The sequence below is a fragment of the Lithobates pipiens genome, unplaced genomic scaffold, assembly GCF_037356315.1.
Source record: "Lithobates pipiens isolate NorthernLeopardFrog02 unplaced genomic scaffold, aLitPip1_a1.2 Scaffold_16, whole genome shotgun sequence".
NCBI lineage: Eukaryota > Metazoa > Chordata > Amphibia > Anura > Ranidae > Lithobates > Lithobates pipiens.
Genome location: NW_027507748.1, coordinates 148,404,183 through 148,418,031, shown reverse-complemented (window position 1 = coordinate 148,418,031; position 13,849 = coordinate 148,404,183). Strand labels below are relative to the sequence as shown.

The 13,849-nt window shown below is 46.4% G+C and overlaps 1 protein-coding gene across 1 annotated transcript in view; it reads left to right on the top strand.

Annotated features, from left to right (window-relative positions):
- Positions 1-13,849, top strand: part of SMG6 (SMG6 nonsense mediated mRNA decay factor) — a 479,367-nt gene that overhangs the window by 200,699 nt on the left and 264,819 nt on the right. The window contains exons 11-12 of the mRNA XM_077480585.1: positions 7,385-7,528; positions 7,607-7,757. Coding sequence (XP_077336711.1) covers positions 7,385-7,528; positions 7,607-7,757 — 295 coding nt within the window. The remainder of the gene's footprint in view (positions 1-7,384; positions 7,529-7,606; positions 7,758-13,849) is intronic.

The following is a 13,849-nucleotide window of genomic DNA, read 5'->3' as shown; positions in this document are numbered from 1 at the left end:
CCAGACGTTCCTAATGTCTCAGGCAGCCCCATAAAGGGAACTCCTTCCATTACACTGGAGAATGTTATAGTACTCTTATAAGTGATTTTTTTTCTCAATGCCTTACACTGTCCGCATTCCTAATGCAGTTGCAATTGGGACTAATAGACAGCGGCCCACCAGTATGTAAAAAAAATAGTGCCAAAACTCTATTGTAGGAGCTTGCAAGAAAGAAGTGCATGGTTCAGCATGTTATAATAAGTGGGTATACTATGTCCCTGTATAACAAGCAATTATGATAACATTCTATATGTTCTTGTATAACCGTATGGTCAAATATTTTTCCATTTTAGACCTAGGACTTTCTACACGCTTTTTACAGGGACAGCATTCCTGTCGTCTTATTAGGCAAAAACTTTTTTCATCAGGAGTGCCTAAGTACCAAGCCCCAAATGGATGGCCTAGGGAATTCCCCTAAAAATGTATTTCTTTGCAATGTCCAATGGTCTGAGTATTGGTTGTCCTGTACTGTATGATAAAGACAACAGGAATTTTGAATTGCCTATAAATTCCATATTGTGGTGTATAGTACAGGACACTCCCTGCTTCTTTGGTTATTCTGCATTGAGGAAAGTTTATAGGAGAGGAACCCCAGGGTAGCATGTCCTCGAACTTTGCCTGTGTCCAATCACCTGAAGGTATTAGGCCGCGTACACACGGGCGGACTGTCTGCCCAACTTAGTCCGCCGAAACACATTTGAGCGGACAGTCCGCTCGTGTGTGGGCTTCAGCGGACTTTTTCAGCGGACAGTCTGACGAACAAAGTCTTACGGAATTTCCGTAAGATTGTCCGTTCAAACTTGGTTTGAGCGGACAGTCCGCCTGTGTGTGTGCCAGTCCGCTGTACTTTCGAAATGAGCGGACTTTTCCCGCCCGGAGAAAAGTCCGCTCATTTCGAGCGGGTATCCAGGTAGGCGGGGCCCGCGTCGCTGGCCCAGCCGCCTGGTATGGACTTAAAGGGGAACCCCAACGCCGAAAAAAATCGGCGTGGGGGTCCCCCCCAAGTCCACAACAGACCCTTGTCCGAGCACGCTACCCGGCCGGCCAGGAAAGGGGGGCGAGCGAGCGCCCCCCCCCTCCTGAGCCGTACCAGGCCGCGTGCCCTCAACATGGGGGGTGCCTTGGGGAAGGGGGGGCCGCGCGGCCCCCCCACCCCAAAGCACCTTGTCCCCATGTTGATGAGGACAAGGGCCTCTTCCCGACAACCCTGGCCGTTGGTTGTGTGGGTCTGCGGGCGGGGGGCTTATCGGAATCCGCCTGTAAAAGAGCTAGAAGAAGGCGCGGTGGCCCGGCAGAAGAACCGAAGAGGGGGACAAGACCCCCGAAGTCGGGAGAAGAGGCCGGCGGCGGGGAGGAAGAAAGCCGGACTCCTCCGCTAGCAAAAGAGCTACAAGAAGATAGCGGAGGAGTCCGGCGAGAAGACCCCCGAAGACGGAAGACCCCCGGAGCTGTGCAATAAAATATTTTAACCCTGTGTTGTGTTTTTTTTTTTGTACTTTTTTTCACAGGTGAATGGGTAGGGGTACATTGTACCCCATACTCATTCACATAGGGTGGGGTGCCGGTATCCGGGGGCCCCCTTATTAAAGGGGGCTCCCGGATTCCGATAAGCCCCCCCTTCCCCAAGGCACCCCCCATGTTGAGGGCACGCAGCCTGGTACGGCTCAGGAGGGGGGGGGGCGCTCGCTCGCCCCCCTTTCCTGGCCGGCCGGGTAGCGTGCTCGGACAAGGGTCTGTTGTGGACTTGGCGGAGACCCCCACGCCGATTTTTTTCGGCGTTGGGGTTCCCCTTTAAGTCCATTCCAGGCGGCGGGGTCAGCGACGTCTCCTTCGCGGGCCCCGCCTACCTGGAGATGCGCTCGAAATGAGCGGACTTTTCTCCGCGTGTGTGGGCGAGTCCGTTCATTTCAAAAGTTGAGCGGACTTAGTCCGCTGTATTAGTCCGCTCAAAAGTGCCGTGTGTGGGCAAGTCCGTTCATTCAAAAGTTTGAACGGACTGTCTGTCGGATTGTCTGACGAACTTAGTTGGGCAGACAATCCGCCCGTGTGTACGCGGCCTTAGCCTATAACTTGTGGTCTATAGATACTATTCCAGTGTCCTACTACAAGATATGGAATTTGTAAGTCAATATTACTTTTTTCTGTTGCATTGCTCCTAATTTTAAACAAGATTTTAAAGGAAAATTATGGCCAAAGCTATTTAGGCTATACTACTTTTTGTAGACCTGTTTTCAGACAACAGCAGGCTAAAGACTGACTTAATTTAGCAGGGCCAGGCTCGGGAAAGATCCTGACTTTAAAGGTGTAGAGAGAAGCGATCGTTTTACCTAAATACTTTTGAGGTGCAAAAATCTGTTTCTAAAGCCAAGCCAGCTAGCCAATTACCAACATTAAAATTTCTATTACACGTTTAATAGAAATTGTCTTATTCCCTTTCTCCCTGTCATGCACAATTTACAGCCAAATGTGGGACAGTGAAAGATCCTTAAAGCGTTTGTTAAAAAAATAATATCCTGGTCCCTTAAAGCAGATTAAAGTAGTTGTAAATGCTCCCCTACAACTTTGTCCCATGTAAATCAGCATAAAAAACCATAATGAACACTGCTTGTAGATATCTCCTTACTTGCTTAGTATTGTTATCCCTTTTGTGCTTTAGAATGACATCACTGAGCATGCCCAGATCTCCCCTGATTTGCGGCACACTCTCTATTTGCTTATCTATCTGTTATCAGGACTTCCTACGGCACACCACTGATATCACAGGAGGCTGCAGAATCATTCAGAGCTTCCTCCTACACACCATGTGACATCACATGCAGGGTAAACCTGTCCATTACTGCAGTCTTATCAGCTGAAGCTCATAAGACTGACAAAGGCAAACATTAGACAATTGGCACAAGCAAATACTATGAAATAAAACAAGTCAGCTATGAACAGGGAAGCAGGGTTGCCATAGAAATGTTGGATTGAGCAGGAGGCTTAGTTAACAGTACAGGAAGGGCTCAATGTAAGGGCTGAACTACACTACACTGTGGACTCAGAAAACAATACTTAAGATGGTGCTGCCTAACCTCTGGAAACAAGTTTTTTTTTTTTTTTTTTAAAGTTACTTTAAACAGTAAGTAATATGCGATTTGGGCTGGATTACAGTGCCTATAGTTTGATGCTTTTCATTTAGTCCATTATAATAAGTAATCAGAGTGGGAGAGTTTACATCCTCTTTAAACAGCACAGTGCTTGTGCCGTGTATTCTGCCCCCCTCTAAACTGTAAAAAAAGAAAACCTCCCTGAACCTGCCACTTCCTGTATGCCCCCTCTAAACTGACCACGAAAATCATGACCACCGTGGTCAGAGTTCGTCTCTCCGTCATACGCTGCTCTCGGCTCTCCTCCTCCTCCTCTCTCCTCCTCCTCCTCCACTATTATTGGGGGGGGACCCCTACAATTGTCACTGCCAGCCCCTCTATTAGAGGCTGGCATTCCCCACTGTGTAAAGCATTTTAAAAACAGTGTTAATACTGTTTTTTTTATTTTTTTTCCGGCTGTCTTCAGGCCGGCGCGTGACCCACGGCCTCTTTACAGCCACAAGACGGGGCTTCTGCGGGTGGAGCCAAGCCGTCACGTTAACCCCCCGCTTGGCATCAGAGGGAGATCACGTCCCCTCCCGCAGAAGCAATCCATCGATCGGAGCTGTTAAGTGACCACGAGTCACATGACTGGCCTTTTTTTAAAAAAAATGCTTTACACAGTGTGTTATGCCAGGCTTTAATACAGGGTCTGGAATAGACAAATGAATTCACAAACCCTTTAAAATGTACTGTAATCTCAATCACTTAATTCTCTTATTGGCTTTAACAAGTTAATGTGATTTGAAGGGTAATTTTCAGTAGGTTTAAATATGCAGGTTTCATTAAAATACCCGTGCAATCTACAATTCAGGTCCCTGATCAGACACTTCTGTTTTAGACTGACATTCTGTTCCTGACTCCTAGTTGTGCTCAAATATTGTCACCTTGTAACATGGGATTGTGATGGATACTACAGTTTAAGTCACAAAAAAATGTTGTTTGTGTGTTTAGAGGACTTTTTTTAAACACTATCGCTTGCTACTTTTCATTGGTGCCATTCACACTGAGCATTTACCTAAGTTTAGATGCAGTCGGTTTAACTGTGTTTACAGATAAAATAATTCTTTGTGTCCAGGATCAGATTAGAAATGCTGAATGTGCCTAAACATGGCTTAACCTGCTTTAATGCAGGAACATTAAAATGCAGTAAAGTGATCTGGGACGCATAAAAGCTTTTTACACCTGGATCACTTCTCCTAAGTTTAGAAAAGCTAAATGCAGTGTCGCTGTGAATGAGACCTACAAATGGCTTTACATAGGCATTATCTACTTTTCTCACCACCAAGAGCTCTGCCCTGTGAAATGGCATGCAGCCATTCCTAAAGTGCATGTAGACATGCAGTGGCTGCACGTGATAAGCAGCAGTGAAATATAAGTGTGACAAGTATTTTAATAAAGAAAAAAGGAAAAAGTGTGTTTATACTATAGCAACCTAAATGTCAACCCACTAGGTCATTTGCTTACCTTCAGACCAGATCTAATGTTCTTCACTGTTGATCCACTTAGAGCTGCTCCCCCTTCTTTTTTAAATAGACCTGTTTATACTACACACGTGTGCCAGGAGCCTGTTTTATTCCTGTGGGAAACCTCCAGTACTTGAAACCTCCATGAGTAAAGCTTTAACATAAAAATAAATGGGACCATTTTTTGCAAAGCAGCCATTTTTTGCATGAGATAGGCATTGTGGCTCTGTGCAGAGACTGCACAGTCAACGTGATCAGGGCTGAAGGTAAGTAAAACACCTAGTGGGCAGAGTTCAACTTTACTTTTGTACAGTTGATATACTAATATAAAGTTGTCCATTTTAAGGTGAAAAATACTCCATGATTGAGATTGTAAGCTCTAACAAGCAGGGCCCTCTGATTCCTCCTGTATTGAATTGTATTGGAACCGTACTGTCTGCCCTTGCACTGTAAAAGCTGCGCAAACTGTTGATTATTTTATTATGAGTTATATAGCATAACTCATAATAAAAATGTAGGGGCTGACTTTGCTGGCCTCATTCTCAAAGTTTGCCTGGCTGTTAAAATGATTCAGTAATTTGTGACTTTGATCAGATAACCCAAAGTCAAAAGTTCTTTTTTTGCATCCATGTTCTGTTTCAGTGAATTAATAAAAAAAAGGCAACAAAACAACCAGTTAAGCTAGCATTTTCTGAAGCACAAGTCAGTGGTGGCAACTTCAATGTTTCCTAGTTGACAGATTTACTTTGAAACTGCTTTGAAATATTAGTGTCCCTGAAGGCAAAACTGTAGGGTAGGCTCCATGTTGTGCCAGAGCTTTACGTTGCAGAGTTCAAAAAAAAAATCCTCTTCAAAGTGCAGCTGGAGCTTGTGGAAGATCCTGTGCAAATATGGAATTTCTGAAAGTTGGTATTTATGTAGGCTTGGACACTTCCCCCTGGGTGACTTTGCTAAGGTCTGGCAATTGCTTGCTCGGGTATTCAGTAGTCGTAGATGGGGCATGACTAAGCCCTTGTACACACCGTCGGAGATTCCGTAGGAATGTGTCCGTACGGAGCGGTTTGTCGGATATTCCGACTGTGTGTGGTATGCATCGGACTGTTTCCGTCAGAATATCCGTCGGACCAAATTTTCCAACTTGCTGGAAATATTTTCCAACAAACTGCTCGGATCGGACATACTCCGATCATGTGTAGAGAATTCCGATCGGACAAAGTGCCACGCATGCTCAGATCAAATTCCTACATCAAAGCTATTGGCTACTAGCCTGAACGTAGTCCCATCGTAACGAAATTACGTCATCGCGTTCTGAAAGATCGGATTTTCCGTCAACTTTGTCCGACCGTGTGTATGCAACAGTTTCGGACAAGATCCGATGGATTTGGTTGTCGGAATCTCCGACCGTGTGTACAAGGGCTAATACCTACCATAATTTAGTAGTTGATTATCCTATTATACTGCAGTTAATTGCTGGCTCCTCATGTCGTCTTCTACACAGCATTATCCTTGTGTTTAAGACCAAAAGCAGATTCTGAAAATACATAACCGTATAAAGTGGTTGTAAAGGCAGACTTTTTTTTATCTTGATGCATTCTAGGCATTACGATTAAAAGCATTGTGTGTGCAGCAAAACCCCCTATGTATAGGTACTAATTTTTTATCTTTTGCATAGCTATAACCTACAAAAGGGGCCAGCCTAAAGTGATCTAGCAGGTCTTAATGCTCCACCCAAAAGAGGAAGCTCCGCTTGTCCACACACTCCTCTCCTGTACTGCCCCATTAGGCCCTTTGAGGGGGGAGCGGGGTTTGACAGGTACCCGTTCCCACTTCCTGGTAAGATCGCCAGCGTGCATCTGCAACTTATTCGGCCCCTCCTCCGTCCGTCCCCAAACCCCCCCCCACCCCCATCTGGGACCTGCGGGTCCCCCAGAAGACAAAAGGACCTTTCAGAAAGTGCAGTGCGACACAGGCTCTGCAGCCTGAAGACTTAACTGCTGGTTTCCCTTACTTGTAATGAACGAATTGGCCTGGGGTCCCTGGAAAGGTAAGTGTCCAAATAGTTAGCAGCTACAGTATTTTGTAGCTGCTGACTATAAATTTTTTTATTTTACAGGCTGGGACCTGGAACTCTGCTTACATTTTCTGGCAAAAGTTCCACTTTAATGAAGATATTGTCCTATACTTTCAAGCATGCCAAATAAATTGCTTTCCATTGTTTGGACGTAGTCAGGGCCATCTTACGAAAAACCTATTAGCTGTTTGTCCTTCCAGCATTGTCTCCTAAAGAACACCCTACTTCCATGTCCATTGTCATTGGGAGGCAGGCAATGTTTTAAACCTGGATTATATTGGTGTTCCACTTCAAGGATGAAACCTAAAGTTAGTTTTCACAGTGTAAGTTTTAAGCATGTTAATTTCAACAAGTGCAGATTATAGCTTGGTATGGTACAATTTTTGGGGGCATGTTAGGCTCTCAGGAAGGGCATGGTACAAAAAAAGTAACTCTAAAGCCCTATTATACACTATAGATTTTCTGATTATCTTTTCCTTCAGATTTACCAAAACCATATGATATGAGGTCAAACCTTAGGTATTTCAATTTGTATGCAATCAGGAAGGCCCTTGTACTACATGGTTTTGGTAAATCTGAAGACAAAAATCTGCAGAAAATCTAATAGTGTGTATAGGGCTTTAGACATTTAACAACATAAGGATCTCTAGTTGACGATATATGTTTGCTTGTTTTTTCAATAGATATCCTTTCAGAGGGCACTCGCTCAGTAGTACAGGAGCAGGCCACCAGTCTGGGGCTTTCCATGTTCTCACTTCTGGTGAATAGATGCATCCATTTGTTACAAAATCAAAAAACGAAACAATACAGCTCCATGGCAAAGCAAGGTAAGTTGACTCTCTTGTTGTTCTAGAATAATAAGTTATTAATTAAATTATGGTAACTGAATATTTTTTGTTCATCAGGTGTAACAGAGGATGATGTTAAGATAAAGGTTTCTTCTCTACCATCTGATCTAAAAGAGCTTTTGCCAAGTGTGAAGGTATGGTCAGACTGGATGCTGGGACACCCTGATACCTGGAATCCACCTCCTAGTCCACTGACAATCTGCAAGGAGTAAGTGTCTATATCTCCATACTCTAGGGCTCATAAAGCACAATTATCTTTAGTATAGAATTTGTTAGTAAATGTGTAATTAGTGGGAATGCTTCAGCAGTCCCACTACTGTTAATTTTTATTTATTAATCATCATCTTTTTATTATTATTACGTACGTTTTTTGGCTCTACGTAACTTCTGCATACTTTCAGTTATTAAAGCCATTCAATTTTTAAAATATTCACCTCTTTCAGCTGATGTGCCCTCTCCAACTTTTTTTTTTCTACTATTTATACTTTTTAAAATATTAAAGCGGGAGTCCACCGGGACTCCGCGTTTTTTTTAAAGCCAGCAGCTACAAATACTGCAGCTGCTGACTTTTAAAATAGTGACACTTACCTGTCCAGCGCACCCACGATGTCGGCACCCGAAGCCGATCTCTAGATCGTCTGTAAGGTGCTGCCGCCGCCATCTTGGGTATGGGAATCAGGAAATGGAGCCTTTCGGCTTCATTTCCCGGTTCCCTACTGCGCATGCGCGAATCCCGCTGCGCAATAAGGACGGTCCCCGCTGCCTCTGGGATCTGTGTGTTTCCCAGCAGGCAGCGGGGCACTTGCGGAAAGGGGCGGGCACTTGCGGAAAGGGGCGTAATCTATGCCCCTTTCCACAGAGAGCTATCCCGGAAGTGGGTGCAGAATACCTGTACTGTACAGGTATCTGCACCCCCCTCCCCCCTGAAAGGTGCCAAGGAGGGGGAAGGAGGTCTGTGTACCTGTGAAGTAACGGACAGCTGAGGTCCTCCGGTTGGGTTGATAGCAGCTACGAACCAGCGTTCTCCTTCTGAAAGCCTGGGGAGGGCTGGCGTTCCCCCGCCTGGAGATTAGGTTCGGATTTGGCGTGAGTCAGGTGGGGGCGGGCACAGGCATCGAGTTCCGGCCTGTGGAATGCAGGAGGGGGACAGAGGACTTCCGGCAATCCACTTCCGGGTCGCGCGGTGAGCGTGGACGACCAGAACTTTGGCGGCTATTTTAAAAAGCCCCGGCCACATAACGAACGTTCTGCATCACAAGCGAAGGGAAAAGCCTCCAGGTGGTCAGGCAAGATTCCGAACGGACATGGATGCAGTGGAAAGTGTCAGTGGAGCCGAACCAGCTCAGGTAGGCAAACGCAGAGGTGTCTTGTACCTGCGGGGCTGGGAGAGAGGAGGGAGTGATGGTCTAATCAATGCAAAGGCATTATGAAATGGTCCAGGTGTGCTTCTCCTCCCTCCCTCCCTCTTTCAAAAACATTATCCGGACTAGCGCATCTTGCGAATCCTGTTATCGGTTGGCGGGGTGCACATAGGTGTTTGGTGACGGCATCCTATTTTTGCTAAAGGTTTCGCTGATGTTAGCTTGTCTATGTTTTCCCTTCCTTTCTTCTCTCCTTCTCTTGTCTTAGGCTCTGCCCAAAGAACCAGAGAGGTCAGGGGGAAGAAGAGGTGTCCATAATGTATGAACAAATTAAAAGAAGGATGGGTTAAACCCCTTTGTAAACCCTGCATAGACAAATTGGTCTATAAGGAGGCTACGGGGGCTTGTAAGGATTTGATTTCTGGGGTACGGAAAGAAATGCATTCCATCAAGACAATGCTAGCGAACCTTGAGACCCCAAAACCAGCCGCAGCCCCCCCTGCTTCCACCCCAGAGGAGGGTGGCGAATTAGGGGAAGAGGAATTAGATTCTCTGCCTAAGTAGATGGCCTAAGTGAGACGGCATCATCCAGAGATATTCCTACTCAAGGGACAAGCTCTCCCAGATACAGGCTCTCACTCGAGGAGGTTGATGCCTTACTGGGGATGATTTATGAGACGCTCGAAATTAAAGAGGAGCAGGTCTCCCTGCCCTTACATGACTGATACAAGGTGCCTAAGGTAGACACAGCCTTTTCCCAGTGTGCAAAATCAACGGACCTCGCCTTTGAGGACATGGGTGTCCTCAAGGAACCCATGGATAAAAGGATGGAGATACTGCTGAAAAGGTCATGGGAAGTAACCATGACCAATTTAAAACCTGCAATTTGGAGGTCTGGCTGGAACAGTTGCAAGGGTATTTGGAAGGAGGAACCTCCAGGAAGGAAATCCTGGATTCCCTTCCTATGCTGCATAAAGCAGCAGACTACATGGCAGACCTCTGCGGACTCGGTCAAATTGTCAGCTAGGACTGCTGCCCTCGTAAACGCATCTCGCAAAGGCACTTTGCGCTCTTGATCAGGGGGCCCAGCTTCAAAAGTGAGGTTGTGGCATTCCCATTGAAGAAGACCTCTTGTTCGGGCAGAATCTTGAGAAGGTCCTGGACCGTACTACGGACAAGAAGAAGGACTTTTCCATTAAAACCAAAAAGGCACCAAGTAAACTCTTTTTTTCGTTCACAAAGGCAGGGACAGTCACAAGGACAGACCTATAAGGAATGAACTCCTAAAAAACAGTGGACGGGGGAAAACAGAAAAACAATCTTTTTTCCTCTTCTAAAAAAAACCACCAAGTCCCAGTGACTTGGTTCCTGTGGGGGGAAGACTGGGGCAGTTCCTCCCACAATGGGAGAAAACTACCCCAAATACTTTTATTCTGAAGATCATCAGGGAGGGTTACAAAATACAATTCAAACACACCCCACCTACAAGGATATGTCTGACCAAGCCTCCCAAGGGTCCTCAGAAAGCGTGGGCCTTGCTGTCGCAAATTGGCGATCTAATAGACGAGAGGGTTCTAGTGCCAGTCCCAACAAAGGAGATAAACCACAGTTTCTACTCACATGTGTTTGTAGTGAAGAAACCGTCAGGCAAATTCCGGTTAATTTTGAATCTAAAGTTACTAAACAATTGGGTAACATACAAAAAATTCCAGATGGAAACAATTTTTACAGTAAAGTCAATGCTCCTTCCAAATTGTTTCATGGCTTCCCTCGATCTAAGTGACGCCTACCTACACATCCCCATTCACGAGAACTCTCAAAAATATTTGAGAATAGCGATTCAATGGGGAAGGCAGACCCGATACTTCCAGTTCAGAGCCCTGCCATTTGATCTATCTTCCTCCCCCAGGATATTTACCAAGGTCCTGGCAGAAGCATTGGCTCCCCTGAGACTGAAAGGGGTCACAGTCAAACCATACATGGCCGACCTTTTATTCTTCGCCCCCTCAAAACTCAGACTGCAGGGAAATCTGTGGGTAGCCATCTCTTGTCTAAAAAGACTGGGGTGGTTAATAAACGAAGAAAAGTCGCACTTGACCCCGACAGAACAATCGGGCAATTAACCTCCGCTCAGCTATGTCGGGTTTGGACCTGTTAGTGGCAACGATCCCTGCAGTTCCTTGGGCAAGGGCCCATTTCAGGTGCCTTTTAGGCCAACATCCTGAGCAGCTGGGACGGAGCACAAGAATCCCTGGACAGGATTATCCAACTATCCTCAAAGACCAGGAGGTCTCTGTGGTGGTGGAGGAAAGAGGAGAACCTAGTACGGGGTCTATGGTGGTCTCTTCCAGTGTCTGTCCGCATCACTACGGATGCCAGTGCTTGGGGCTGGGGGGCCCATTTGCGGTCGAAATTAGACCAAGGGGCTTGGGAGAAGGCACAGTCCCAGAGGTCAGGCAGTTGGAGAGAGTTGCAGGCAATCTGGGAAAGCATTAAGAGTGTTTGCCAGGGATCTGAGGGGCCACCACGTACAAGTCCTCTCGGACAGCGTGGTGGCGGTTTCCTACCTAAACAAACAGGGAGGAATGAGATGCCCGTCCTTGATCAGGCCAACAAGTACAATCCTGTACTGGGCCGAGGAAAACCTAGAGTCTGTCTTGGCAGTCCATCTGAAGGGGGAGGTCAACCACCTGGTGGATTTTCTGAGTCGACACCAGGTGTACGAATCAAAATGGTTCCTAAACAGGGAAATCTTCCATCTGATAGTGTGGAAATGGGGTCTCCCGGAGGTGGACTTTTTCGCCAGGAAAACTAACACCCAGGTCCCAGTGTACTTCTCACTAGAGAGAGAGGCAGGGGCAAAAGGGATAGACACTTTTTCACAAAGCTGGGCGTTTCGCAGTTGCTACGCATTCAAGCTAATTCCTCTAGTCCTGAGGAAATTTCTGCAGGAACGGACCACATTAATATTGGTGGTTCCGTATTGGCCAAAGAGACCGTGGTTCTCAATGCTGCTAGGCCTGACAGACAAGCCTCCCCTCTTGCTGCCCGAGAGGGAGGATCTGCTGTCCCAGGGCCCAGTTCTGTTGCCAGAAATACAGACCCTGACGTTCTTGGCCTGGCATCTGAAGAGAGCCTCTTGAAGTCTAAGAGGCTCTCAGGGTGATTAGAACACTCCTTTCTAGTAGAAAGAAGGTAACCCAAGCAATATATGTTAAGTTTTGGAAGTTTTTTTGTTCATGGTTAGACACTAAAAAGGTGTCTGTAAGTATCCCGGCAGTCTTGGCGTTCTTACAAGACGGCGCGGATAAGGGACTGGCCATTAGTACCTTAAAGGTAAAAGTTGCGGCCCTGTCTGTTTTTTTTGGAGCAACCCCTGGCGTCAGACCCGCTAGTTAGCAGGTTCTTTAAGGGGTTAACCAGAATTAAACCTGTTCCTTTAAAAATTTTACCCAAATGGGACCTGTCAATTGTTTTACAGGGATTGTGAAAAGGTTGCGGAAAGAAGAGCCCTCCTTGAAATGGATCACGCTCAAAACAGTGTTCCTAGTGGCTATTTCCACAGCTAGACGCATTAGCGAGCTTCAGGCACTTTCAGTGAAAGAGCCATTTTTGCTAATTTTTGAAGACAGGCTGGTGCTGCACACGGGCCCTGGGTTTTTGCCCAAAGTAGTGACAAAATTTCACAGAACACAGGAAATTTTTTTACCTTCATTCTTAATCCTAAGGAGGTAGAATTTCACCAACAGGATGTGAGAGCCTGTGTCTTACAGTATCTGGAGATGTCGAAAAGCATTAGAAAATCAAATGCATTATTTTTTTTACATGCTGGTAAAAAACTGGGGTTACAAGCTTCAAAGAATACAATTGCAAGGTGGATCAAACAAGCTATTGTGGAAGCTTACAAAGTGATGAAAATGGAATGTCCTTTATCCCCCCCGTGGCTCACTCTACACGGGCACTATCAACCTCTTAGGCAGAGCGAGCTGGAGCGACACCAGAACAAATTTGTCGAGCAGCAACCTGGTCAAACTACTCGACTTTCATGAAGCATTACAGATTGGACCTTATCTCAGCGCAAGACCAGGCGTTTGGTAGAAAGGTCCTTCAAGCGGTAGTCCCCCCCCCCCCCCCCCCCAATCTGGTAAGTTCTCGTTGATCCTCTCTAGTGCTGTCCTGGACAGACTAGAGAAAACTAGAGTTAGACTTACCGGTAACTCTGTTTCTAGGAGTCGTCCAGGACAGCAGGGATTCCCTCCCTATATGCTGTTATAATGTTGGACAAGTGTTTTTGTTGTTACAGAAGCCGTTCCGGGGAAGTTCTCGGTTACAAGGCTGAAGGGGAAGGGAAGGAAGTTTTTAATTTTTGCTAAACAAACAAAAAAAAAGATGCAAAAAAAAAAATCATGTTTAATAGTTTGTTATAAAATTTTGCAAACGGGTCATTTTTCTGCGCTGATTAGGTGGCACTGATAGGCTGCACTGATGGGCACTGATGGGCTGCATTGGTGGGCACTGATGGGCTGCATTGGTGGGCACTGATGGGCTGCATTGGTGGGCACTGATGGGCTGCACTGATGGGCTGCATTGGTGGGCACTGATGGGCTGCATTGGTGGGCACTGATGGGCTGCATTGGTGGGCACTGATGGGCTGCATTGGTGGGCACTGATGGGCTGCATTGGTGGGCACTGATGGGCTGCATTGGTGGGCACTGATGGGCTGCATTGGTGGGCACTGATAGGCACAGATAAGGCGGCACTGATGGGCAAAGATAAGATGGCACGGATGGGTGGCACGGATGGGCACGGATATGTGGCACTGGGGTGCAGCACCTTTGAGGCAGATTGTGGGCACTGCTGGGTGGCACTGCTGGGTGGCACTGTGGGCACTACTGACGGAAGCACTTACTTTTAATACATGTGGCACTGCAGGGGGCAG